The sequence below is a fragment of the Eublepharis macularius genome, chromosome 10, assembly GCF_028583425.1.
Source record: "Eublepharis macularius isolate TG4126 chromosome 10, MPM_Emac_v1.0, whole genome shotgun sequence".
Classification (NCBI taxonomy): Eukaryota; Metazoa; Chordata; class Lepidosauria; order Squamata; family Eublepharidae; genus Eublepharis; species Eublepharis macularius.
The window spans coordinates 76,074,403-76,101,468 of record NC_072799.1 but is presented as its reverse complement, the minus strand read 5'-3'; the positions used below and the strand labels follow the sequence as shown (position 1 = coordinate 76,101,468).

Below are 27,066 nucleotides of genomic sequence, written 5' to 3'. Positions count from 1 at the left end.
ATTATAACACAAGTCTATAGGGCATTGTTACAAGACTGTAGACTGTATAATGCATCTGCAAAATTAGGGACCTGCCAATGTTGGGTCGTTTAAAAATATATCACGCAGCTGTTTCCAAGAATACCTTTAAGTATAACTTCGCTGTGGTGTTTTCCATACAGAGATAGAGGCTTAGATTGGAATAACTCTACATAAGCTTGCTTTATTTGTGTTTTACAGAAAAATTACTCTGAGGGTATTCATGAGAGACTGAAAACTGGGGAAAGACTGCAAATTCATACAACTAAACAATATTATCTTCTATAAAGGTTTTGATTACAATCAATATTCTATCCAGGGGATAGCATTCATTTTTTTAAATAAAAAATCCGATTTAGATAAAAAGGCTTTTTTATGCAAGTATTTCATCTTGATTATAAAAGGAAAAAGGAGACCAATCTATTTAAAGAAAAGGAAGCAGCTGATGCCCTTGAATAGTGAGAGACTTCAGTAGTGATGAAGGAAGGTTAATGTCCAAAGAGATCTAGCCAAGGTGATGAATGTGGATCTTTGGTAGGTGGAATATTGCCAAAGCCTTAATATATCTGAATCTCTGAGCTGAATAATATGACAAACTACTAGTGAGAGACAGCTATTAATATTTAGCCTGGTTATGAGTCTAAAATGACAAATTCAGGTATAGTTTGCAACGCATTCTGACTGGACGTGAGATTTTGTGAAAGTCTTATTAACAAGGCAACATTTATATGATCTGATCAGAGAAGCCTGGTAATGAGTAAAGCCAATGTTCCATAAAGTGAACTTTTGCCAAACCTAAGATATAGTGGCTTTTCAGATGGTGGGCAGAAGTCTTTCCTAGGTCCAGTGGAGATATTTTGGTTTGAATTACTAAGCACTGGACATAGGATTGGATGTTGATGGGGAAAGTATTTTGCTGCCACTGAGTTATAGCTTCCCTCTTAAAAGTAAGCCATAAAACTCCTCCATGAAAAGATGGCCATTATCTCTTTGTTTTAGTGCATTTTATCTGACTTCTCCTTTAATAAACTCAGGGGGATGTGCATGGTTATCCTTGCCTCCATTTTATTGTCAGAACCAGACTGAGATAGGTTAGACCGAGTGTGAATGGATGGCCCCAGATCACTCTGTAATAAGTGCTCATACGGGATATTTATTTATTTAATTTATATATTTTATTCCATTTATATCTTGCCCTCCCCACAAGCAGGCTCAAGGTGGGTCTCAATAATACTAGACAATACAAAGTTAAAACCTTTTAAAACACATTAAACAAAAATAGATTAATAAAACCACTCTGAGTGGTTGTTAAGCTGTCCTGAAGGGCAGTATATAAATCGAATGTTGTTGTTATTACAAAACAACTAGCAATTAAAAGGTGTCAACTACAAGATCCAAAAAAGGCTGTAACGAGCTATAAGGTGTAGACAGTGCAGTGGGTCTACTAATCATATCCAGGTTAGATACTAAAAGGAATTTTGAAGTTCCCCCTGACAAAGCAGATGCAAAACGTGTAGGGGTTACTTTATAATTAAAGAATTCTTTCCTTTGCTGTTCTTTCTTCATTTCACCCAAGATCAGCCAGAAATTTCATGGCAGATGTGGAAAGATCTCACGTCTCCCTGAGTCTAGTCCAACCACTACACTGTTCTAACTCTCTCCTAATGTTGGTCTTATTAGCATCATGTTACGCAGCTCATTCTGGTAGACTTTTACTATTTCTTTTTGTAAATGTACAACTTCAAAAACTTGGTTTTATGCTGGTCTTGAAGGGATAATTTTGTAGTACTCTGTTTTAGAGATACTGACTTTTCCACATTCTTCAGCAAAGTTCTTTTAAAAATGTAATAAAACTATATGCATGATTGATTTTATATTTTACTAGATGACTAAGAGTGAAATCATAAGCAGAGTTACTCTAATCTAAACCCATTGAATTGAGGTGGAAGGCATGCCTTCTTATCTGGCTGTGTATTTGATCCATAGACAAACATATGCAAGAGATTTGTTTCTTTAGATCTTTTAATGTGTTAGAAATGTATGCATGGAGGGAGAGTGAGATAGTGCCTTTTGCCCCTTCTAACATCTGAAAAGAGTCTGTGTACATACAACTTGCATAGCCTCTCTCCATGTAGCTGTGACCCTGCATAATGTGACGTTAAATTTGGAGATGTCAAGGAGATCTTGCCGCCACATTCTCAAATATTTCCAGTTCCACCATGTTTGCAGATAGTATTCTCTTTGATATTTTTTTCTGGAAAAGGCACTATAGTGGTAGATTTAGTAATCTTGGCCACCTAAAATTTCATTTCTGCAATATTCTTAATTTGGGAAGGACAACTAGAAAATTTGCTGTGCCAAAAATCCTTGTGACTTCTGGCTCAACTGTATGGCAGGCTTAATTCTGTGGAAAATTGTTGTGAGGATCCTGGGACTCATGCAGAGTCCTGGAACTCGGCAACTGCTGAAAGTCATACTTTGAGGAAATAAGTCATCAGAGGTCTTTAGAAAAAATGCTGTTGTTCCTTGTATTTCAGCAAGAGCTGAAATGGTTTAATTTCAAGCCTAGGCTCACTTGAGCCTTTAAACTGACCCTCTGTCATGATGTAATGAACAAATTGCCTTGTCTTGACTGGTGTCTTAGCTAAATGCAATTTATACACAATACACCTCTTATATCTTAGTTTGGGCTAAAGTAATGATTGTCCTTCAGGTGGGCTCCCTTAGGAAAAGAAGAGCTGGAAAGAAAAGTGGTTTTCTTATTCTTCACAAGTCATCTTGTATGTTTTCTCTTGGAAGTTTTCATGGCTGACGGAATGTCAGTCAGTGAGAAAGTAACATCACGAAGAAGAACAGTACTGGTGTAGTTACAGAGAAAGGGAATATTTTAGTCATGTCCAGCACTTCCAAATATGAAACAGCTTCTTAGAGCCTAAGATTTTTTCTTCTTCTCAGCATGCCACAGCCACAATATTGGTGCATCTACTTAGAAATTCTCTGTCCTTCAGGTTGTACCGTGGCTGAAAGAATGAAAACCCAGAAGGTTTAATCCTAGCGAGCCTCTCTTTAATAGTCTTGAGAAAAATGCTTCAAGGTTAGTTTGTACATCTGAAGAAGAAAAATAAGAGTACAAGCCCCATTTCTGTACATGAACCTTGCAGGTCATTTCAAAAAGCGTAATTTCACTTTGTCTCGCAAAATTGTATAGCAAATATCTGCTGACAAAATTGGAAGATTGGGTGACCACCGAAAAAATAATTCATCCCACACAAGCAGGATTTTGGAAGGGTCTTGGAACTATAGACCACTGTCAAACGCTTTACCAACTGGCTTACTCTGGAATAAATGGGCCAACAAAGGCACTTTATATAGCGTTTGTTGATTTGGCTACCGCATTCGATTCAATTAATAGGTCCCGCTTATGGTCCAAGCTAGCCAAACTAAACATCGATAAGTGACTGCTGTTTCTGCTCCGTGAGCTTCACAAAGATACCTTTGCTCAAATTAGGGTGGGAACCTCTGGATCATTAACTAACAGAATCCCTATTAGTAGAGGTGTGAAACAGGGTTGTGTGCTGGCCCCTCTACTATTTAACCTGTATATTAATGATATCAATGAGACTCTGTCAGGTCCCCAATTTATGCCACCTTCTATGGGACAACAGAAGATTTCATTTCTCCTTTATGCAGATGACATGGTCCTAACCTACCTGACCAAGATCGGCTTGAGGAGACTCTTAGATCAGTTAGGCCATTATTGTAACGAAGAAGCTGTCAATGTCAACTACACAAAGACAAAAGTAATGGTTTTCAGGAGAAAGCCAAAAATCTCCCGCTGGAGCATCCTTGGTAACCCAATCCAACAATGCAGCTCCTTTAAATATCCAGGGGTAACCTTTAAAGAGACTCTGAATTGGAAGATACACTTTGTCTCTTAAAATTCATAATGTGGGAGATCCCTGTCTGAAGAACAGGAAACGATATTGTTATGACCCTTACTTTCTCTAGGGTAGATTTTGCCTTTTATCTTTCCCTTACACCCTCTGGGTAGTTTGCTGCCACTAGGAATATTATATTCCAAGATATTTTATTTAAGTTTTCCCTTTTGTAACGTGCCTAAGCGTCAGGCTCCTTCATGGTTCTATGTGGCCCTGAGGTTAAGAATGGGATATAGCAATGACAGCTACTCTGGGATATAACAAAACAAAATAAACTTTTATTTTTCAAGAAGCGTATCGGTTTCATAAAAGTAGTTCTTGGTTCTTAAAGTTACTTCATTTAAACTCATTCACACAGATCTCTTCTAAGGCTTCACACACAGCCTCTTTCTCTGACTCAATATTTCTCACAGATGTGCTTAAAGTTACTCAGGCAGCACACAGCTCGCCTCTCTTCTCTAGACTCTATATTTCTCTCGCAGAAATGCTTAAAACTCCTCAGGCTGCACACAGCTTGCCTGCTTACTCTGACTCAATATTTCCCTCACAGACGTGCTTAAAGTTACTCAGGCAGCACACAGCTATTCTGCTTTCTTCTGACTCTTATTCACAGAAATATTAAACCTGCTCAGGCAGCACACAGCTGGGCTCTTTCCCTGACTGAGCGTTCTTTCACAAACATGCTCAGTTTAGGTTTCTATACAGGTTATATTTCATAAATTTTTCACCACACTCAGGCTGCACACAGCTAGCCTGCTTTCTTCTGACTGAAACTCTTGCTCTCCACTCTCAGTCTAAAACTGCATTCACTCCACCCACACTCTCAGTCATCAACCAATCATATCGCTCACTCATCCCTCTCTTTCACTCCCACTCTCCACCTATCTCACACCAAGCATTTAAAGACACATGCACACATTTACTTGAAATCATTACAGATATCTTGCTGTATGGAAAGCCTGCTTAATAGATACTACATTGGAGAGTGAAATTGTATGAAGGAGATTAATTGTGTATCAGACACAAAGGTAGGATGATTATAAGCAAGTTCTGCATATGTTCATGTTTCAAAAATATATTTGATAGAGCTTCAGGGTGTGTAGGGAGCGTAGTATACAAGTATGCTATTTTCAGACTGTCAGTTAAGCAAGAGGAGGTCATCTGGAAAGAGTTAGTGACACCTCAAGAAGTGTTCCACAAAGGATGTTTTATATTCTGATGATCTTTTAGTTATAACAAATGAAACTGTGCCAGATGCTTGCAGCTGGCCTAAGAGGTATCTTTGCTCCAGTAACTTAATGTCAGCAATGTTGGACCAGGGAATGTAACCTTTTGCACATTTTTCCTAAGAAGGCAATGTTGAGGGGTGGATAATAGTTGGTATTGTGCTGCTTAGAGGCTGCAAATTGCATCTTTAAATGAGATAATTCAGTCTCCTTTTGGCCTTTTTGGTTTGACAAGAAGTGTTGCTCACAAAGCTCAGGGCACATACAAAACACTGATATTCTCCACTGTTACATTCTTGATTTGAATCTCTAACCTTCAGGGTCAGACGCTGCTCTCTTAGTTCTAATTAAACTCTGATGCTACTCTGGAATTTTACATAACAGTAATTGACATTTTCAGAGATTCAAACACAAGGGTCAAAGTACACCTAATATATATTTTAAAAAATACAAAAAGAAGTTCATGAAACCATTACTGTCTTCTTCTTTTTTTAAACCACATAGGTACAGCTGTGAAAAGCCCTGTAAAAAACGTGATGACTATTTGGAGTGGCCTGAATATTTTATGGCTGTAGCTTTCTTGTCAGCACAAAGAAGCAAAGATCCAAGTTCACAGGTAAGAATTGGGCATCCAGGCATGTTATGTTGTACTGTCTATCAAAAAATAATACAGCAATAAGTCATTCCTCGTTAAATGAAATGTACTCATTGGGCTGTCCCAAAATACAGCTCGGAAATGTGGCTTTAAGTGTTTTATGCGGTGGCAACTTGAAGTTGCCTTGAAGTTGTCCCCAAGGAACTTGAAGCTCCTTGGGGAGCTTATTCTGATCTTTACTATGCTGCTGTAGCATAGTGGTTAAGTGGCTGGACTCCAAATCAGCACTCAGCTAGCTTGACTCCCACTACTGCCATGAACTCTGCGGGTGGCCTTGGGCAAGCCACTCCTCTCAGCCCCAGCTCCCCAGCTGTATTGTGGGGATAATAACACTGTTCTGAGTGTGGCACTAATCTGTCCAGAAGAACAATATGTAAGCACACTGTTATTATTATTATCTGGCACTACAAGGAAGCTCTGTGATTCTTTCCCTATAAGTCTAATTGGTCTCAATATATAGTTTAATACAGCTGATGGGAATAACTGGCAAAGAAGCCAGGATATTTGTAATTCCAGTATGAGCCAGCCATGCTTTGTTTGTTTGTTTACTGCAAAGCTTACCTCATTATTTTTTGCTTTTATTCCTGTATATCAAATAATACGCTGGCAACTTTTGCCCTCTTCAGAATAATACTTGTTGGACTTGGCAATCATCGTTTCTAGAGAAACTTACATCAAAGCTTAGATATTTTCATTGTAGATGTTGAAGAGTTCAGTCACAAACTGGAGCTGGTTCCTCCTTTGTACGCAACTAATGTGTAATATAGACAAATGGTTTCTCAGACATTCACCGAGTAAGACAGCATTAAAAGAAGGATTTTAATCTTATATTTTCCCACAAAAGGCTTGTGATTGGAATTTTTTAAACATTTTTATGAACACTGAATGAAGATTCATCATTTAACTGAACTTAAGCTGATATATGTCCTGACCTGAATAGCCCAAATGAGCCTGATCTCATCAGATATCAGGAGCTAAGCAGGGTTGGCCTTGGTTAGTAATTGGACGGCAGACCTCCGGTGAAGACCAGGGTTGCAGAGGCAGGCAATGGCAAACCACCTATGTTAGTCTCTAGCCATGAAAACCCCACCAGGGGTCACCATAAGTCTGCTATGCCTTGAGGGCATTCTCCGCTACCAAACTTATATATATAACTTTAGTTTTATATGGCTCATGTTGTGACCTAGCTCTTACAATTGTAAGCTAACTTTCAAGACTCAAAGGCAACTCTGTTTTATTGTAGGTTGGCGCTTGCATTGTGAATTCAGAAAACAAGATAGTTGGGATTGGATACAATGGCATGCCCAATGGATGCAGTGATGACTTGTTACCTTGGTCGAGAACAGCAGATAATAAACTTGACACGAAATATCCCTATGGTAAAGAATATGTCATGAACATAACTCACTAAATCACATATTTACGTACAATCACAAGCTGTTTTACTGTATTACATCATCAGATAGATTCATTGATTCAAAAATAAAATTGAAGGCTAGGGATCTTAAATATTATGGGGAAAGTTTTATAAGCCAATCAAGAATATTATTTTAAGGAAAAACCTAGAACTGTGGCTGAACTTTAATTTTGCCTTTTGCACCAATGTTCACATTTTCTTCCGCTAGGCTGGTGTGTTTATTTTATCCGCCGGACTTGATGCAAAAAATGAAGGAGAGGAGAATGATGTAAGCTGCTTTAAGTCCCCATTGGGGAGAAAGGTAGCATATAAATGAAGTAAAATAAATATATAAATTAGATTAAACTAATTCTAGTTTATGAAAGATTGTCACAGTAAATATGTTGATCTCTAAGGAGATCTCTTTGTGTCACTAAATCAGATTTGCTGTTTGTTATAATTAAACAATATCCTTGATTTATTTATAAAACATTTTCTCATAAACTTTAAGATTCTAGCCTTTGATTTTGTTTATTTTAGTTCTACAATAAACACCATTCTACAGTGGTTCTTCAGCTGTGGGTTGGTACCCCACAGTGAGTCATAGCTGCCCTACAGGTGGGTCGTGGAACCATGAGAGAGGAAGTGGAATGGGATGAGCTGGGAGAGAAGGTTCTTAGAGGCTTGAAGACAAATTTGAGTTTGCTTATGCATAATGTGTGAAATGACTATGAAACATAGCTTGTCACTCAAGAATGCTATATATTTATAAATGCTAAATATAAAAATATGGACTTGTTCACTGATGTGAGATTCTTGTTTTAGAAAGGAGGAAAATAATGGTGAACCAAACTGAAGCAAGGGAATAGAATTCCCCCAAGAGCCAAAGTGAAGCAAGGGGACCAACAACACACCAGAGAATAACATCCATTCTACCCAAAGCAAACTGAAGCAAGCAATGTTGTTGCAACTTAGCCTAATGGAACCAGTGTCATTCACAGCAGCCAGGCTGTGGGGGAACACCACAGAACAGAATCAAACAATACCCAGCCACAAGCATAAGGCATTCCCTAGTTTCAGTTTGCTTACATTGGGTTAAATTGCAACAGTGTCCCTTGCTTCACTTTGGTTTGGATGGAATGGATGTGATTCTCTGGTGTGATGTCGGTCCCCTTACTTCACTTTGGTTCTGGGGGGATTCCATTCCCTTAATTCAGTTTGGTTCTGTTGGGTTTTCTTTGGGATGAGCTCAGCTTGCATTTGGGAGTGTGCCTTGGCCATAGCAACCTTGCCGCAGTGTATTTCTGCAGTGGGAGTCAGCTTTAACTTTTCCCCCATAGGAAATAATGGAGTGGCTGGGAATGCCTTGTGCAGGAGCTCATAGAATTGGCCCCTGGGGTTCAATCCTCCTGAAACTTTGGGTGTTTTTATAGGACATACAGGAGTAGGTCCCCTACAAATTTTGAGAAGTTTGTTTGAAGAATGCCCCCCAGATACCCTCCTGAAACTTTTCCCCATAGGGAATAATGGAGAGTGGGTGGGGTCTCCTTTGTGGGCCCATAAAATTGCACTCCGGGGTCCAATCTTCATGAAACTTGAGAGGTCTTTAGAGGACAATCAGGAGTAGATTCCTTCCAAATTTTGTGAAATTTGGTTGGAAAATGACCACCCTCACAGCTCACTGGATAGCCCCCAGAGTGAATTCCCCATAGGAAATAATGGCTAAATATTACCAAAATTTTCAGAAATAGCTGAACTAAACTAGAGAATCAATTCAGGAGTCAAAGAATTCCAAATTTTTCTTCAGATTCAGTTTAAAAAAAATCAGATTTACCTAGTTTTGTTGGTGCTCACTTCTGCTTTCTCCACTGTATTCCTCCTGAACTCACTCAGTTGCCAAATTGTGTATTTGTTCATTCTTCTTGGTTAACATAGGTAGTGCTACTAGAGATGTTCCTAGAGGTACCTTTAGATGCACCGCTGTATACTCATCAGTTAACAGAGGCAATTATAGCCTATTTTGCCAAGCACAGACAAATTTGGAAATATTTCTTCTCTAGTTTTGAGGACAAGCCTTCTCTAAGCATGCAGAAAGAATGTAGAACTACTGCTAGTGTGGCATAGATCCTAGCTATGTAATTGAGTCAGAAGAGATAAGGTGGATTAGAAGTGATTCAAATAAAATACAATTCCATGGCAGAAAAGCCCTATTGGTTGCTCTGAAAGTTGACTAAGAGTAAATATTTCAGGGATTATATTTCCTTTCCAATTTTGTTTCCTGTTCTACTAATGACAAACCAACTTTTCATGCAAAAGCAACTATTCTTTGTGTGAATATATGGCAAGTTATCGAATGCATCATGCAACTAATCGTAAGCTGTCTATTGTAGCTTGCATAATAATTATTCATTTATACTTTGCCATTCTCCCCAGTGGGGACCCAAAGTGGCCCACATCATTTTCCTCTCCTCCATTTTATCCTCGCAACATCCTGTGAGGTAGGTTAGGCTGAGACAGTGTGACTGGCCCAAGGTCACCCAGTGAGCTTTCATGGCAGAGCAGGGATTTGAACCTGGGTCTCCTAAATCGTAGTCCGACAACTGGCTGTCATATTAGGCTTCTGTCTTGTTCTCCATGAAGTATATTGTAGACAGGGCTTTGCATTTTTCAGGCCTTTACGTTAGAATCTCCATAGCAAAACAAGCCACAGTTATTCAACTCCATTTTGGCCCAGTTCTACCTCCACCAAGTCAAATAGCTGTTTATTTATACAAACAAACAACCTGAACGTTTCAGATGTCTTTGAGACAATAATCAGATCTTCTGGATTTTACCAGAATTCCATCCAGTTTGCGTCTCTTTGCTTTGGATATCTGAAAAGGTCAGTTTTGAAGGCCTGAACAGTTAAATTGTTGTAGCATACTTTTGCTTTCAATCTGAGTTTAACAGAGCAAGTTTTAGTTCTGTTATGCAAATGTTTGTGGCTTGATGACTTATTGTTTTCACAGCAATTTGGCATAATGTACAACTTAAGCTTTTTCTTTCATTCTCCTGTTATCTTATTTGTACACAGCCAGAGGAGTGCTTTCCTGACAACTAGTCTAACAAGAATAAGGATTTGTTTATCTCCAAAGACTGGCAAATATAAGAACATTTATTCTATGTATAAATGCTGACGTTGAACAGATCTACTTTCCAATATTATAAGACAGATTCAGAGGTGATTAAATATGTCTTTTAGGAAACAAACATTTGCATTAGAAGTCATTCCACAGGCTAGGCTAAGCAAAATAAAATTAGATTAAGAGCCAATATTTTATGTTGGCATATATACCATGTGTAAATGTTCTTCAGAAATGAGAAATAGTGGTTATTAAAGGTGTGATCTGGTCATACTTTAAATATATTTACTTGTCTAAAACAATATATATGGCATGACATAGGTCTTGGAACTTCAACGTGGGTTATCTGTCCTAGAATTTTATAAAATCGTTGTAAAAAAAACCCCACAAATTCATAGGAATTTAAATCCTTGCTTAGCTTGAGGAAAGCTTTAAAAAAATCTGAACGTAGAGACCAGAATCCAGAGAGTTGTGCAATTAGTTCTATGTATCCAAGGAGAACATGGGATTCTCTTTCTCAAACAGTCACATGGCATACTAAACTAAAAGGATTTCAAAAAGTTGATGCAATATGGCATTTGAATGTTTCTCCTTGGTGAGGGGGAGCCCCTTGTCTTTGGATCCCAGACAGAGAGCAGGATCCAATCAACATTTTTGCTCAGTCTTGCCCAGTTCTCCTTATTACACCATAGCCTTTTTTGTTGGCCAAAATGGACCCCGTCCTCTTCTCAACAGTGGAAAACTTGACTGGATTCAGCCCAGAAATTGGAAATACATTTTGGACATACAGTTCATTTGCAAGCAGACAATGCTGATTTGATTAATATAGAATTTATGTGCTACTAAGAGGTTTTGTCCCTTCTTAATAAGTTACTATTATTTCACAATAAGTATTATAGATGGATAGCCATGTTAGTCTATAGCAGTAGAATAAATCAGGAGCCCTAAAGACTAATAAAATTAATTCTGGCATAAGCTTTCTGCCCAATGGATTTATACTCCCAGTGTATCTGATAGAGTGGGGTCTGACTCTTGAAAACTTACATTGAAATAAATTTAGTGAGTCGTTAAGGTACCCCTATGTTTATTCTGTTATTTGACACGAACCTAGAATGTTGTCCTTGGGGCTGACAGGTGAACCAACCCCTTTGCTTGGGACCATTTCAGTCTGATCTTAGGAAATACCAGTAGACTCAGATGTACATTAGTGATGATGGTAGTAGCAGTAAAACATTGCCTAAACTGGTGGTGCTCACCCTGGGTGATGCATGGTGGAGAGCCACATTTGCAATTACCATTAACCAGAAGAGCCGCATTTACTTCTGTCCTTAGCACGAGGCCTGCACCTTGGGGAGGCTCACAGCTTTCCTGTTCCATTGGTAGCAGCTGTGTCAAGGTGGGAGCAAACTGCCAACCACAATCCCCACAAGGGCCTTTCCTGAAACATAGGGTGGGTGCTGTGATGAATGAGGAGTGTAAGAGGCTATGAATTGCACTCAGGAAATCCGGTCTATGAGAGAACAACCTTTCCCAAGGAGAGGAGTCATTAAACTGCTCTAATTGCCTGCTAAGAGGAGATGGGTTTTCTTCCATGACATAACCATTTGCCTGACTGCCAGAGTGGGTAAGATGGATGGCTGTTTGTGTAATCGGTGCTAGGCAATAAAGCCAGCGGTATGTGCAGCCCGTGCTATTCAACATGATTGGAGGGAGGCATGCCATGGACATAGGAGGGCATCGGTTCCAGACCCCAGAATTGGGAGAGAGGAAAGTCCACCCATTTGCAGGCATTCGACCTGGACGAGGAGCAGGGAGGGACAGAGGGACATTTGCCTCAATTTCCTATGTTCCCAGGAGTTCACACCCTCCTCACTGAATTGGGATGCCAAGGTAACATCTGGAACTCTTAAGATAGCGTAGCTGTGCATGTGTGTTACGTGCCATAAAGTCACTTCTGTGAATTCTTTTTTTTAGTTTCTATATATTCTATTTAAAGAAGAAAACAACAAGTTGCACCATACACTGCCACAGGAGAGGGTTCATGTGTGTCAGTGGATGCATGGTGGATTATTTGTATTCCCTGATGAAGTTAAATAGATGAAACGAGATTGTCTAGCCAGCTTCTTGTTGGAATGTGACACCTCCTTTCCGATATCCCAGCTCCACCTGCAATGAAAAAAAATTAAGACATGTATGATCATTGATACTTTTAGAGATACTTACTTGCTGGAGACTCTTTGGAACTTTCTTCTGCTGTTCTGTCTCCACCTATAGAGAAAATACAGACATATCAGCTTGGTCTTTATTGCCTTTTGTTATACTTTTAGATACTCACCACTTTGAAGATTGTTTATGCATTTCTTGTTCTAACCTGTTGAATTTCCAGGTGAATGAATTGAATGTATTACTATTTTTGGACATCTTATCCACTTTGAGAATATTGTCATTTTGTATAAATCTTAGATATTTGTTATACTACTTCTTAGAATTTTATATATTTCCATTTGGTAGCACTTTGCACTTTTTCACTAAATTATTACATTCTGTTACTATAGCTCCTGGTTGTGGGATACCATTCTTGGTTTAGATCTGTTTGTCTGGGAGAGCTTCTTTTTTTGTCTCACTCCTGATCCTAGCTGGGTGAAGGCGCCATCTGTTCTGCATCTGATTCCGGCTGGGTGGCACACTCTCTAGAGGTCTGGCTGCCTCACCTGGGCTTCCCTCCACAGCAGCGCCCTCTGGAGGTGCACCAGGGTAGGAAGTGAGTTGTTTTGAATACACTTAACCTTTTATATAGTAGGATTATTCTCAATTTTTCTTAGTTTCCTGCTACATAATTTAAAAAAGCTTTCCATTTTTTCTGAAATTTTTTTTTTTTTTTTTTAAAAATTATTGGATGGGTTAACAAACATAAACATGAGAATCATTATCATTTTCCACCCCATTGCATTTTCCCCATCCTTTCCCCCCTCCCTTATCTAATGACTCCCAACAGTTTTCCATACCCAACTTAACCTAAAGAATATATACTATAAATTCTTAACATCTATAATAATATATATAATATATATCTATATAATACATACTAATCTAGTCTATTTAGTTGTATTAACTATATTAATATAATACTTATCTAAATTAAAAGTATAAAAAATATATAGGTATATAATAGGTACATATACTAACTAAACACACACACACACACACACACACACACATATATATATAATATACTAATCCTTAAATGCCTATTATCTATATTATAAATCTATTGCTTCTGTTACATCACTAAAATATTATATATACTCCCTATTACCTATACAACCTTATTGTTCAACCTTATTACTTCCCATATGAATACACTGTCTTACTCTTAACTTTATAATACTATAACTCTATACTAATCCAATAAAATATAATAAAATATACCCCCTTTTAACCTTAAGTAAGTTTCTATCTCCCCCTTAACAACTATCCAAAGACCAATTTCCCCTTCATGTCCCACTTTTTCTCCACACATTTCTTGAATTTTTCCCAGCTTAATGTATATTCCAATACTTCTTGCTCTTTCAATTTCCTCGTTAGTTTGTCCATTTTTTCTGAAATTCTTGGATTGGTCTATTGTGCATATAAGAAGATAATTTAGCCATTGATACATATTTATACAATTTGTTAATCCATTCAGTCATATTTGAACAAAATTTTGCCTTCCATTTTGTTGTATATACTACTCTTGCCACCATCATTTCTTCATTGTCAGCCTTAAAATTATGTAATTTCTCAGTCATTACTTTTATCTTCTTGATATACAGTTGTAATCCTGATTTGGAATTTTCTTCTTTAACCTTCATCATTAGTTATTTCAGTTTTTCACTACTTTCTGTCAGTAATGTGGGATCATCTGCATTTCTCAAATTGTTAATGTTCCTTTGTCCTATTTTCATCCCACCTATACCTAAATCTAATCCTTCCTTACGGTTTGTTCTGCATATAAGTTGAACAGATAGGGAGATAACAGACATCCTTGTCTGACACCTTTGCCAATTGGAGACCATTTTGTTTCCCTTTATTCTGTCCTAACAGTAGCCCCTTGTCCAGAGTACAGGCTACTTATCAACACAATCAGATGTTGTGGCACACCTGTTTCTTTTAACATTGTCCATAATTTTTCATGATCCATACAATTGAAAGCTTTGCTATAATCTATAAAACACAGACTGATTTTCTCCTGAAAATCTGCTATGCTCCATTAGCATAGCTAGTACGACTTACATTCTTTTCTTAGTTCTGCATAGATAGCCTTTTGTGTTGTGGTACATCATTCCCTATTTTTCTCTTTCAAGAAAGCAGACTGTCAAAGTTCTCCCTTGTGCCTAAGTGTTTGTTAACGCTCACACATATTCATGGCTTGGTTAAGAACAGGAGGGAGAAGGAGGGGGAAACTGAGGGCATTGCTTGATATGCTACTCCATATGCATTCAGCACATCACTGCAGTGATCCGGGCAACGGTCACCTCTAAGCTAGATTACTGTAACTCACTCTATGTGGGGCTTCCCCCGAGTCTGATCCAGAGATTACAACTGGTTCAAAATGCAGCGGCGCGTGTTATTACAGGAGTGCCATATAACACCTATACTGCGCCAGCTGCATTGGCTGCCAGTGGAGTACCAAATCAGATTCAAGGTTTTGGTATTAACCTGTAAAGCCCTATGTGGACTAGGACCAGCATATCTGCGAGACCTCCTCTCCCCATATGCGCCCGGAGGAACTCTCTGTCTGTTGAGACCAGGGCCTGGCAGGACTTGCTATTGTTTTACTGCGCCTGCAAGACAGAGATATTCCGCCAGGCATATGGTTGAGGCTGGGCTAGACCTCCACTGGCCGAAAAGAGAAGTGAAAGATTTAAACCCTGTCTATTAGAGCTATCTGCCGTCCTGACTTTTTAAATTAGCATATATTGACAGCTGCCATCTAGTTATTATACTGTTGTATGCTGTGCTGTTTGATGTTTTAAAATGTTTTTACTGTTTTACGGTGTATAAATTATATGTTTTTAATTTGTTGTATTGCTACTCCATGGGCGGAATAAAAGTCTAAATTCAAGTTCAAGTTCACCTTTATTGGCATATAAAAAGTCTAAATTAAAAATAAAATAAAATCAGTGTTGAAATCACTAGCGAAGGGAAAGCTGGCATTAGTTTGGTGGTGCTGGAAACTGAAGGGCAGTGGACCGAGGAGGGAGATGTGGGAATTACCCTTATATATGCACACACGCAAACCCCTCCTTTGGTGGCTGTACCAGGTGCCACATTAGGGAATGGTGCTCGGAAGAGCCACAGGTGGCATGTCAAAGAGCTACATCTGGCTTCCAAGCCACTGAGTGAATATCACCGGTCTAAACTGAAATTTTGGCTATAGTAATTTCCCCCACCCTCCATATTTCGTGGCCAAGATGGCCTATTCAGTTGATCCCTTCCAGTGCTTGGTGATAAACTGCAGCTTTGTCTTTTTCATACTGGCTGTGTTTATAATGTGTTTGCTTGCTGAAAGCAAAAGGGCCTTCTTTCTGTTTCATTATACTTCCCCAAGTAGAATCTTGGTTAGCAGAACGGCCATATAACAAGAACATGTTATAATCAATTGTTTATATCAAAAGATGACTTATTCTTTGAATTATTATTTATTGTATTTTAGTAGACAGTGTTGGAAACCTCAAGACTTGATGTGTAGAAATGAAATTTGTTGAGCCGTTTCCTCACATTGGGCAAGCTGTATAGTTATTGCTTTGTGTAAAGAAAATGATGGTGGTTGGAACTACCCAGCAAAGTAGAGGAATACACAAATTTGGACTCATTGATCATGTTTCCCAATTGCATCTACAGCAATCTGCTGCAGGGTCACTGTGTGCTTGCCTTTGGTTATGCAAATGTGTTTTGTGTTCTTAAAGACAGAGGGAATTGTAAAATGGAGCCAAACTATTCTTTCCTCCTGGTATAAGCCATGTTCAACTTCATATCATTCTGCTAAACACAACCTGAATTCTGAGTCAAGGTGAATTGAAGCCTGTATATGCTCAAGCCTGGCTTGTTGCTGGGAGGGCCTCTCCCCCTCCTTTCTTGTACAAATCACAATGAAGGAATCCTGCTTTAAAACTAACTCTGGTTACCCATGATGGATGACTACAAGTGTGCGGTTTAACCCAATTTATTTCACCCCTCCTCCTCACAAATCAGAATTTAATCCCAATGGAGAATTCCATTTGCGGCACGGTTGGGAATGGAATGGTTAAGGTGCTCACCTGCATTCATATATTATGGGTAGCTGGGGTTAGTTCTCAGTTGGGATTTTTTCTTCACACTCTGCAAAAAGAGAGAGCAGAGGAGCGAAGTGCACACGCAAGACAGGCAAGGTTCATGCATATTACTGTTGGCTTCATGCAATGTCTGAATGCAGTCTCTGTTCAGAAGGTAAGAGAATGATTCAGAGCTGAACACTTCTTGTACCTGGAACGAGCGATGTCTTGGTTCTAATTTACAAGTCCCTCTACCCTTAAGAACACAAAAGTGCACTTGCATAATCAAAAGCACCTTCCTATCTGTGCATGTAAACACATAAATGAGCTCCTTTATATTAGCAATTAGATGCTCTCTGGGAGCAGTGATGCTGTGAGATATTGCCACATTCAGGATGGCTGGAACTGCTTGGCCTTCAGCCTATGGCTTTGTTTCCTCCTGTAGGTGTTCACAAATGGCCATGTTAATGTGCTTAATGATTTCATTACTCATTGCAAGACTGGCCAGACTGCTTGACCTTCATTGATCTTGGTATTTCTGGATTATGTCCCCGTTTCTCCCCCCACTCCTAAATTTCTCTCTTGTGTGACAAATTGCACTGGCTGTTTGCCTCTGAAGGGCGCAGGCATTTGCAGCTTAACACTTTGTTAAGTTTTAGATTGATGACTCACTTTAATGAATGCTCATATGAATATTTGTTGGGTTCCTTTTTATCTTTAATCAGTGTGTCATGCTGAACTGAACGCCATAATGAACAAGAACTCTGCAGACGTGAAAGGCTGCAGCATGTATGTTGCCTTGTTTCCTTGTAATGAATGTGCCAAGCTCATCATCCAGGCAGGTAAGGAAAGGTTTGCCAGCTTGATTTGTCACTGTTGCCACGCTTCCTGGTTGTGGGGCATCTCATCACAGATGTATTTGAGTTTTTAAATTGTGGCTGTTTAGATCTAAATTAATTGCACTATCAACTTTTAAGACACTCCTTGTGTTTTCTCTACTTGAGCAGTGCCAGGTTTTCCAGTGCTAATTGCATCCTCTGTGATTCTTAGCTTGTTTTTAATTTAAGTTTGCAACTTCCTAGTCCAAGAGCTGCCAAGGAACTGTGCAGGCATTGCATATAATTACTGTCAATTTACAGTGCTCTGACACATTTGTGAAGAGAGAGTTTGGAGGTGGAGGGGGTGCAGTGAGAAAAGAGAATAAACTTGGTGTGACAAAAGATCTACTGGGAGTATATATGTAACGTATTAATTTGAACATCAGACATGGTTGGCCCTTGAAGATTTTATATCTCTGGTCATAAATGTCATAAGACTTCTATGATCTCTCTTATAATTATGTCTTTCATTACAATAGTTATAAATCTTCTCTACTGCAGCAAATATGCTGGTCTGACTATTGGGCATTTTTTCAGCAGATTAGATTCTAGCATACCTTTGATTATGACAGTTGGAGAATGTGCGGCGAGATGGCTGGTATATTGTGTGGCAGGGAGGTACATTCCTTCACACAGGAACCCTGTCGGTGTGGGCTCATCTGTTCACCATCCAGGGTGGTAGATAAGATTTGTCCTCACCACAGTGCCCTGCCCCCAGTGCAGCACTTTGAGTTGGATCCAGTCAGCTTTTTCGTTGGTGAAACAAGGAGGACGGGGGTCCCTTTTGACCACCAAAAAAGGCTATTCTGGGAATCATGGGACCCGCATGAATCAAAGCCCTGTGAGACGGGGTTGTAGTAAGATGGGGAATGGGTGAATTTGACTGATGAAGTTGTCTAAGAGCCAACCCTTATTTTTTTCTCACCTTCTGTGCGAGCAAGCAAACATGTACTGTTAATAACATTCAGTAACATTAGATTTATATACCACTCTTCAGGACAATTTAATGCCCACTCAGAGTGGTCTACAAAGTGTTATTATCTTCGCAACAATCACCATGTGAGGTGAGTGGGGCTGAGAGAGCTCTGAGAAGCTGTGACTGACCCACAGTCACCCAGCCAGCTGGCTTCAAGCGGAGGAGTGGGGAATCAAACCCGGCTCTCCAGATTAGAGTCCTGCCGCTCTTAAGCACTACACCAAACTGGCTCTGAATGAGTTGATGGGTCTGAATGTGCTCCTGAATTTGAGTGCAGAGATTTAAGCCTGCTCTTCCCTGCACAGGCTTTTAAGAGGAGATTTAGCTTGAAAAAGGGAATTAGGAAGGTTCATGAAGAATAGGTCCATCAAAGGCCACTAGCTATGATGACTTCCACATTCCTAGGCAGCAAATCTCTGAATACCAGTGCTTAGAGGCAACATCAGAGAAAAGCATTGGCCCCGTGCCCTATTTGTTGGTTGGCTGCTGTGTGAAACAGATGCTGGACTGCATGGACCACTAGTCTGAGGACCAAGCTAGAGGTCATGCCCGGCACAGGTTTGTGCCCATTATTATAATATTATTATTTATTATATTTATATCCTGCCCTCCCCACAAGCGGGCACAGGGCAGGTCTGCTGATGCCATTTTAAATTTGATCTGTAGTTTTTTAATACCAAGCCATAAGACCCTATCCAGACCAGGCACACAGTGAGGTAGCCCTAGGCACATGGGCTCCCTGGCTGGCCAGTTCGCCTGGAGGCTGGCAAAGCCAAGTAAGACCAAGAAGACAGCAGTGGTGGGGCTGCACAGAATTCCAGTCTTTCTCCTGCAAAAGGAGGCAAGAAAAAAAGTTGGAGAGAAAAAAAAACCTTATTGAATATAGTCATTTAAAGGGAAAGGGACCCGATTCCAGTCTGAGAAGCTGAGAAATCCCTTTTTGGGCTGCATGCTTACCTAGGCGTACTTCTTGGGAAACACACTTTATATCCTTTTCCTCTGGAACTTTGCTTGCCGCTAGCACAGGTAGTAGTGACGGAGAGCGACACTCCCGTCCACTCTCGAGAAACCTCCAGCCTCTATCGTGCTCCGTGTCATGCTCCTGCACGGCGCCCAAGGCATGGGCAGGGGCCGGGCAAGGTGGCTCACCTAGGCTAGTGCCAGCCAAAGAATGTCCGTTCAGGCAAAGTCCAAAGTCAACAGTCCAGGTCAAATCCAGCACAGGCAATCCAAGTCAAGGGTAGGCAGGTTCGTGGTCTAAAGCAATCCGAGGTCAAAGTCCAGCGAAGGCAGTCCAGGGGTGGGGGGGAAACAAGGTTCCAAGGGGGCAAGAAGGTTGCCAGGCTCAAGGCTCCGGAGACAGAGTGGAAGACGAATAAAAATAGGGGTACGGCATCTGTTCTTATACTCCACCTTGTTTAAGAGGCGGACGGGCCAGGTGTTTCCTCATCCATTAATTTCCCTGCCTCGTCATCCTGAATCAGCTCCGCCTGCTGCTGCGCCTGGAGTCGGGTGCTGTGGCGCCATTGCCAGACCGCCTCTCACGCCCACCCCTTTCTCTGGGCGGCTGGCTCTGACGGCTCCCCCTGTGTGGCGGCCGGGGTTGTTTGAGCGTTGCTTGTTTCCTTGGCCCCGGCGTTTTCCCCAGGAGGCGCGGGCAGTGCCACTGGCTGCTGCATGGCTGGCTCCTTGGGTACCTTGCCGCCTGGGGTGGGATTTGCCTGCCCAGCGCAGTCCTCCTCCACCGAGGACTCACTGGCAGCCAGCAAGAGCTCGGTCCAGGGTTGGGTCACGATACTCCTGTTCCCTTGTCATTTTGTTCTTTTAGAGGACTGGGAAACCTCATGGGTGGGGACGTGATCCTCTTCCTCACTAGTCCTGCCGCATGCACGCTTCCTTCCGCCTGTCCCCTTTCTGCTCACCTTTAAGCGGGTTTGTACTTCGATGCATGATTGATTGCTGTTCTTTCAGGGTGGTTGCTGGCGTTCCTGGCAAATGCCACTCATGCTCACTGCTAGCCATGCGGCCGTGTGTGTGTGTGGGTGTAGAGTCTCTGGTAGCCACTCTCTGGCTTGGCCCTTGCTAACTGGGAAGAGTCTCTGGAGTCTATGGGGTGAAGACAGCATCACCAGTGCCTGGTGATCCATGAGACCTGTCAGTAGCAGCACCCAGGCGGCCTTGCCTTGCCCTGTACTGGGGACAAACTTCTGATGTTCCGGGTTTACCTTGGACTGTTCAACAGCCAGGGGTGGAAAAGGAGCTTGATGGAGCAATGTCCTCCTTTCACAGGAGACAGATGGCAACCCGGCTGGCAAAGCCAGGCAAGAGCAGGAAGAAGCTGGCAAGGTGGGATCATGTGGACTCACTGGCTGGGCTGCTCTCTGTCTCCTGCAAAAGGAGGCGAGAACAAGAGGAAATTGATGGCTGAGGGGCAATCCCTCTCCTCCCCCCGCCCCGACCTGGCACACCAGGTTAAGGTGATGAAGCCACACCTCCGGGTGAGCTGACCAGTCACCAAAACTGCATGCTGAAGGTTGCCTTGCTGTGTGCCAATTGTGGATGATTCTTCATGGCTTGATGTTAAAAAACTACAAATCAGTTGAATGGCATCAGCAGACATGACTTTGCCAGGCATCATGTCTGGCTTGGCCCTGATTCAGCAGGGCCCTTCTTATGCCCCATTCTGGGTTCTGTTTATTGATCATACTGAAGTGTGACAGGATGTTGGAAGAATAAAACCCAATGCTGAGAATTAGCTTTTTTTTTTTTACATGGGTTTACCTTACAATTGTTGTGACCTTCAGAATATCTTCTGCAGCATATGAAAAAGTTTTAGCTAGACATAAATGGTGTTGTTTTGACATAAATGTAACATATTGGCAAATTCATCCTGTATTCTAGCTGGCTGGAAAAAGAAAGGAAAGAAGACTTCCTGCAGTTAATACCTTTAAAAGTTGAGTCCATTATTGGAAATGAATTGAGAGAAGAAGAAAAAAGGATACATTTAGCATGTCTTCTATAAAAGAACAAGTAATACCTATTAATGGCATCAAAATGAGATTCTGTAGCTCATGGCTATGGTAGAATTATTTAACACATGGTAAAGGGCAGTTATAAAATAAAACCCTCAAAATATACTATAAATGTAAAATAAGAATCAGTAAAATGAGAAAAACTAAGTGAAAGGTACATAAATGTAAGTTGAATCTAATAATAATTGCCTTTTTAGCAATAAAGGCTACTTATTGCTAATTCTGTAGCATATATACATTTTATGGGAGAAAGAGAGTGTGCCTTTGAAATCCCCTTCTGCAATTGAAGTTATTTCTTAATTCCTAATTATCTGGTGCTCTATGTAATGGGACAAGGCTGACAAGATTAGCTGCACTTATTGTGCATATTTGTGTTTTTAAACAGTAGTGTTGTAATTAAGCACTCGTCATTTTAAGCCATATTCTTTCTAAAAACTGTACAGATTTGAATTTGGAACTATCAGAATGTTTCTGCAAATGGAAGAATTTCTGCCTGCAGAGTGTGACTCTCTCGCTCCCCATCCAGTTGCAGCTCATACTGTACTCCGAAATACTGTCCCTTGGAGTCTCAATTTCCCCAGCACCAAAATGGAGGGGGGCAGGCAATTTGGACTGCAGCAGGATGGGCAATGCAAGGAAGTTGTGTTCCTCAAACAGAAGTCCTTCCAGCTGAAGAAATGTTCTTCACTGTCAAGTAATCACTGACAGATTTGTCTTGGAAATTGTTTGGAAACAATGCACTTTCTGGTCATAACATTTTGGCAATGAGCTTGAGATTGGCACACATGCAGGTAATGAAAGCATCAGATAGGGAAAATAGCAGGGCAGAAGTGGTGGTTGAAATGGCATAAGAGAAGTAAGCTTTGAAATTACCCAGAATCTATTGTAACTACAGTAATTATATAGGACTATTCCACTGATTTTTTTAAAGAATGAACCTGGGCCTACAAATTCCTCTTTCAGTATAAAGCACTGTACATGCTAATGGTTGGCAGTAATTTCAAATGTAGCAAACAAATGCTAGCAATGTATTGTTGAAGGCTTTCACGGCCGGAGAACTCCAGGGAACTGCAATGTTCCCCGGACATTGCCCCGGCTTGTCGCTCTCCGGGGAACTACAATGCCAAGACCACGGCTATGCAGCCCGGAAAATCCACACCAACCAAATGCTAGCAAAATAGCTGATGATTGGGATAAAAACTGTTTTATAATGACAAGTTTGTTGTTTAGTGTGTGGCACTCGCATCTATTCGAGAATAAATTCCAGCGGTGAACAATCTTATAGCCAATAATATATGAAAATAAAAACATTTATTTGTATGCATCCCCTTGTATGTGTTCTACCTGAACTCCTGCTGCTACACTCTTCTACTTACTCTCCATTTTTAAAAGCCTGTGACCTTGAGGTGCAGATGCATTTCTTGGCCTCTACCAACACTATCCCTTTCCAAATTAAGCAGCTGTTATTTATAACCACAGTATCTGCATGTTAAGATACCATCGCTCTGTATCTGTCATAGTAGTTCTAGTTGTTGCTGTCAAGTTGGGTGACCTATTTTAGCTTGTTTGTAATGTGTGGTAACAGAATGCCATAATTCTGTACCTGGTAACAGAAAGTGTTTGGCTTAAAAAAACCCCAAGGTACCGTATATAGAAAGTATATTCAGTGGAAGTGAGATACAAATTAACAGACTTCTAAGTGTGGGAAAAATTCTTCACGCCTACAGCTTCTGTGGGGCTCCAAGCAATTCCCAGCGGGGCAGCTCCTTAGAAGTGGGGGAGGGGCAGGTTCTGAGACAAATTATCGGGATGCATATTGGAAACCACGAAAGAGGCTGGAAGGCCCATTGGATGTGATGGGAGCAACGATTGCCCATTGACCAGTGGCGGCTCCTTTAAAAACATATCCCTGCATCAAACATACTGTGAGGAGGACCAGAATGCTGGTGACCCTGCGAAGCCGAGATGACGGCCCCGAGAGTAGAATGACAGCCTGCGGGACCAGAGAAACTGCTTGGGGGCTGGCATCCCATCTCTGGTGCCAGATTCCCAAAGTCTATCCCCACCACTGCAAACAGCGAAAGGGAGATACTCTGGCCTCACGGGGCAGGAGTCCCAGAGATCCCAAGACGTTGCTCCACGCACACGCTCTCTCAACTGTATCCTTGCCTACTGCATGCAGCGGTCCTCTCGCTGGCTTATCAAATGCCAGCAGCATTTATGGAGAATGAGAGTCCTCAATTCAGTGTGTGCACATGACTACTCATGTTCAGTATTTCTGTTAGTTTTTCTGAAAGTTGGCAGTATGTGCTACCCATGTAATTAGACATATATTGAATAAGTCACCTATTTCGTTCAGTGTCACTCAGTTCCCCTGCTCACAGAAGCCCCTGTCCCACATGGCCTTTGTCTATGCAGGTCCCATGATTCTCAGCATAGTCGTTTTGGTTGTTCTCCCTTTATCATTAGCGGAAAAGCTGGCTTGAGCCAACCCATTGGCAGTTTCACATACAAAACAATGGATAGGTTAAATACAACGTTCGTGGTCAACAGGGCTGCTGTTTCTGACTTTGACGGACAGAAGTCTGTAAGGTTGTGGTGGTCTTCTGCCTATATGTAGCAGGTGCTGAATATGTGGAGATTGGGGGGAGGGGAGTGTTTTGCAATTGGTGCATGCGTATCTTCTGTCAACATCTCTAAACAGGAACTCCTTTTGGGCTCTATAAATTTAAATTTATCTTATCTTGAGCAACATCTCTGCTTGTCATTTTGGTGTTTGTTCACTATTCTAGGTATAAAAGAAGTTATCTTTATGTCAGACAAATATCATGACACTCCTGAGATGACAGCTGCACGACGTTTGTTTGATTTATCTGGAATTATATACAGGTGAGATGATCATCAGGACTTTTGCCCTTTATCCATATTCCTTCATGATTTAGTGTTATGGTGTCATATATGTACCAGTGTTCAATTTTAGCCTCTTCTTTTTTTTTTTAGGTGCTATGCCTAAAAATAGGTAAAATGATTTCACTCCAAGTGGTAGAGGCAAAGACAGGACAGTTATTGGCTTTTGACAACATTTTCTGTAGTCAGTTCTGTTATTTGTATGTATGATGTCACAGTGAATTCAAAGAGCAAGATTGGTGTAGTGGTTAAGAGCGGCAGGACTCTAATCTGGAGAGCCAGGTTTGATTCCCCATTCCTCCGCTTGAAGCCAGCTGGGTGACCTTGGGTCAGTCACAGCTTCTTGGAACTCTCTCAGCCCCACTCACCTCACAGGATGATTGTTGTGAGGATAATAACACACTTTGTAAACCTTTTTATTTTATTTTTAAGTGCTCTGAGTGTGGCATTGTTGTCCTGAAGGGCGGTATATAAATTGAATGTTGTTGTTGTTATTATTATAATAAATATATTGCTGCTCAAAAAATATGCTTGGCTTCCCTGAAAATCATATTTGCCAACCTATCTGCAGGGAAAAGCAATTCATGACAGAGACTGTTCTTAAATGTTAATAATGCCTGTGGGGACTATGACCTTTGTATAAAACCTTTTTGCATCATGCTCTGTTGAGTTGGATCCAAACACCTCTTTCCATAAGTAGATGGGAGCTTCCATAAGAAACCATAGCAGTTGCTTGATAGAGGGCATAAAGAGTTGACGTAGAAGTGGGAAATATCCATTCTGCCCATGGTTGTGTGAATCCAGTTCATTGTGTGATATTTCTGTATACCAGATAGCTTTCTGTCGGAGTTTCTTAAAAATGGACTTATGGCCTGGCAGGTTTTCAGGGGCCCTGGGCAGAGATTGCTCAGGGGCCTTCCTGTGCCTTCGACTAGTGTTCCCTTCTTGTTCTCTCATCCTTGTGCCTCCACCTGCCTATGCATCCTTCTTTCGCTCATTTTCAGGTTCTCCCACCACCTATAGTCACAGCTGCCCACACTGCCTGCATGCCCTTTCCCTGATGGTGGTGGGTGCAGCTAGGAGTATCACTGCCATGGCCATCACGAATGCTGATGCTTTGTGCATCTCCCCCATGCCCTTCTCCAGCAGCGCTAGGTAGCATATGCAGCTGGGAGCAGAGGTGACAAAGCACTCCAAACAGGCAGTAGAAGGGTATGAGTGCAGGTATCAGAGGAGATGCATGAGTAGGGAATCAGGAGCAGTGGGACTCACCAGAAGCCATGGGTCCTGCTGGCAGCTGCTCCACCTTGCTGTGTGGTGACTCCAGCCCTGTGGTACACTGAAATATTTTCACTGGGTAAAATCAAATAAGCCATTTAGGAGAAAAATCTTCTCTATGGATGATAACCAGGCAACTTTCTTTGGTGGAATCTCTAGCCTCAAGCAAGAAAGGGTAGATTTTTTTGGAAGGTCATGACAAAACATTGTGTTTAGTAACTAATTTGCTACCTCTGAATAGGAAGTCATTGGCCTCTATGCCCTGTTTGTTGGCCACTGTGTGAAACAGGATGCTAGACTAGATGGACCACTGGTCTGATCCAGCAGACCTCTTCTTATGTCTGGCATTGAAACTTTTAGATTGACAGCTAATTGCTGGGCTTAAGTAGTAATCATGAACCAGTATGCAATGTTTGAAATTCTATTCCAAAAATTCTTTAGCATATTATAGAGCTCAGGGATACCCAGCATTGTGTCCATGGGCGCTGTGGTGCCTAAAAGCACTGCCCCCCTCAATGCTTTTAGAAAGTAGGCAGGACCAGGTGGGGCTTTTGCCCAGCAGAGCCTCCAATTGGCTATTGGAGATCTGATTAGCTGGGCAGATTTTTAAAAAAAAAAATGCTTTGGCAGCAGCTGCCGCCACAACATAAGATTATTCACAGTGAAGGTAAACTGTATACAGGGCCGGATCTACGGTTGCCAGCGCCCAGGGCAACCGTATGCGCACGCGTGCTCCTGGTGCTGCGTGATGACGTCACTCTTGTGACGTCATCATGCTGGGGCGCCCCCCAGCAGCCAGCTGGCTGTCCCAGCGCGCTGTGGAGCTGGCGGCAGCGCGAGTGGCTCAGAGGTGCCTGCGCCATTCACCTGCCTCGCAGGACAAGGGGCAGCCAGCTTGCTGCGCGCCCCTTGTCCTGGGGAAAGGCGAACGGCGCGGGCGGCCTCCTAGCCACCTGCGCTGCCTTTTGCCTTTCCCGCAAGCCGGCCGCCCCTTGTCCTGCAGGAAAGGCAAAAGGCAGCGTGGGTGGCTGGGAGGCCGCCTGTGCTGTTCGCCTTTCCCCAGGTGTGCTTCCGGGTCTGGCAACTGCGCCCGGCGCCCCCTCTTTGGCAGCACTGGGGGCAGACTACCCCCCTGCCCCCCGTCGATCCAGCCCTGACTGTATATATGCAAGAAAGAATGTTTTAATTTTAAAAGGCATCCTGTTAAACAGAACTTCTGCCTGAAATGTTGAAGATTTACTATTAGAGTTAGGCGTAACTTCAGTCCCTGATACTTGGTGGTTGTGCCCACTGCTTGCATCAGGATTCCAAGGGCACCTGCAGGCTGAAGAGGGTCGGGGCCCTGAT

At 41.5% G+C, this 27,066-nt stretch overlaps 1 protein-coding gene across 1 annotated transcript in view; it reads left to right on the top strand.

The window, feature by feature from the left end:
- Positions 1 to 27,066, top strand: part of DCTD (dCMP deaminase) — a 32,959-nt gene that overhangs the window by 2,661 nt on the left and 3,232 nt on the right. Inside the window, exons 2-5 of the mRNA XM_054990129.1 lie at positions 5,687 to 5,798; positions 7,081 to 7,216; positions 17,374 to 17,490; positions 24,327 to 24,423. Of these exons, the coding sequence (XP_054846104.1) occupies positions 5,687 to 5,798; positions 7,081 to 7,216; positions 17,374 to 17,490; positions 24,327 to 24,423 (462 nt within the window). The remainder of the gene's footprint in view (positions 1 to 5,686; positions 5,799 to 7,080; positions 7,217 to 17,373; positions 17,491 to 24,326; positions 24,424 to 27,066) is intronic.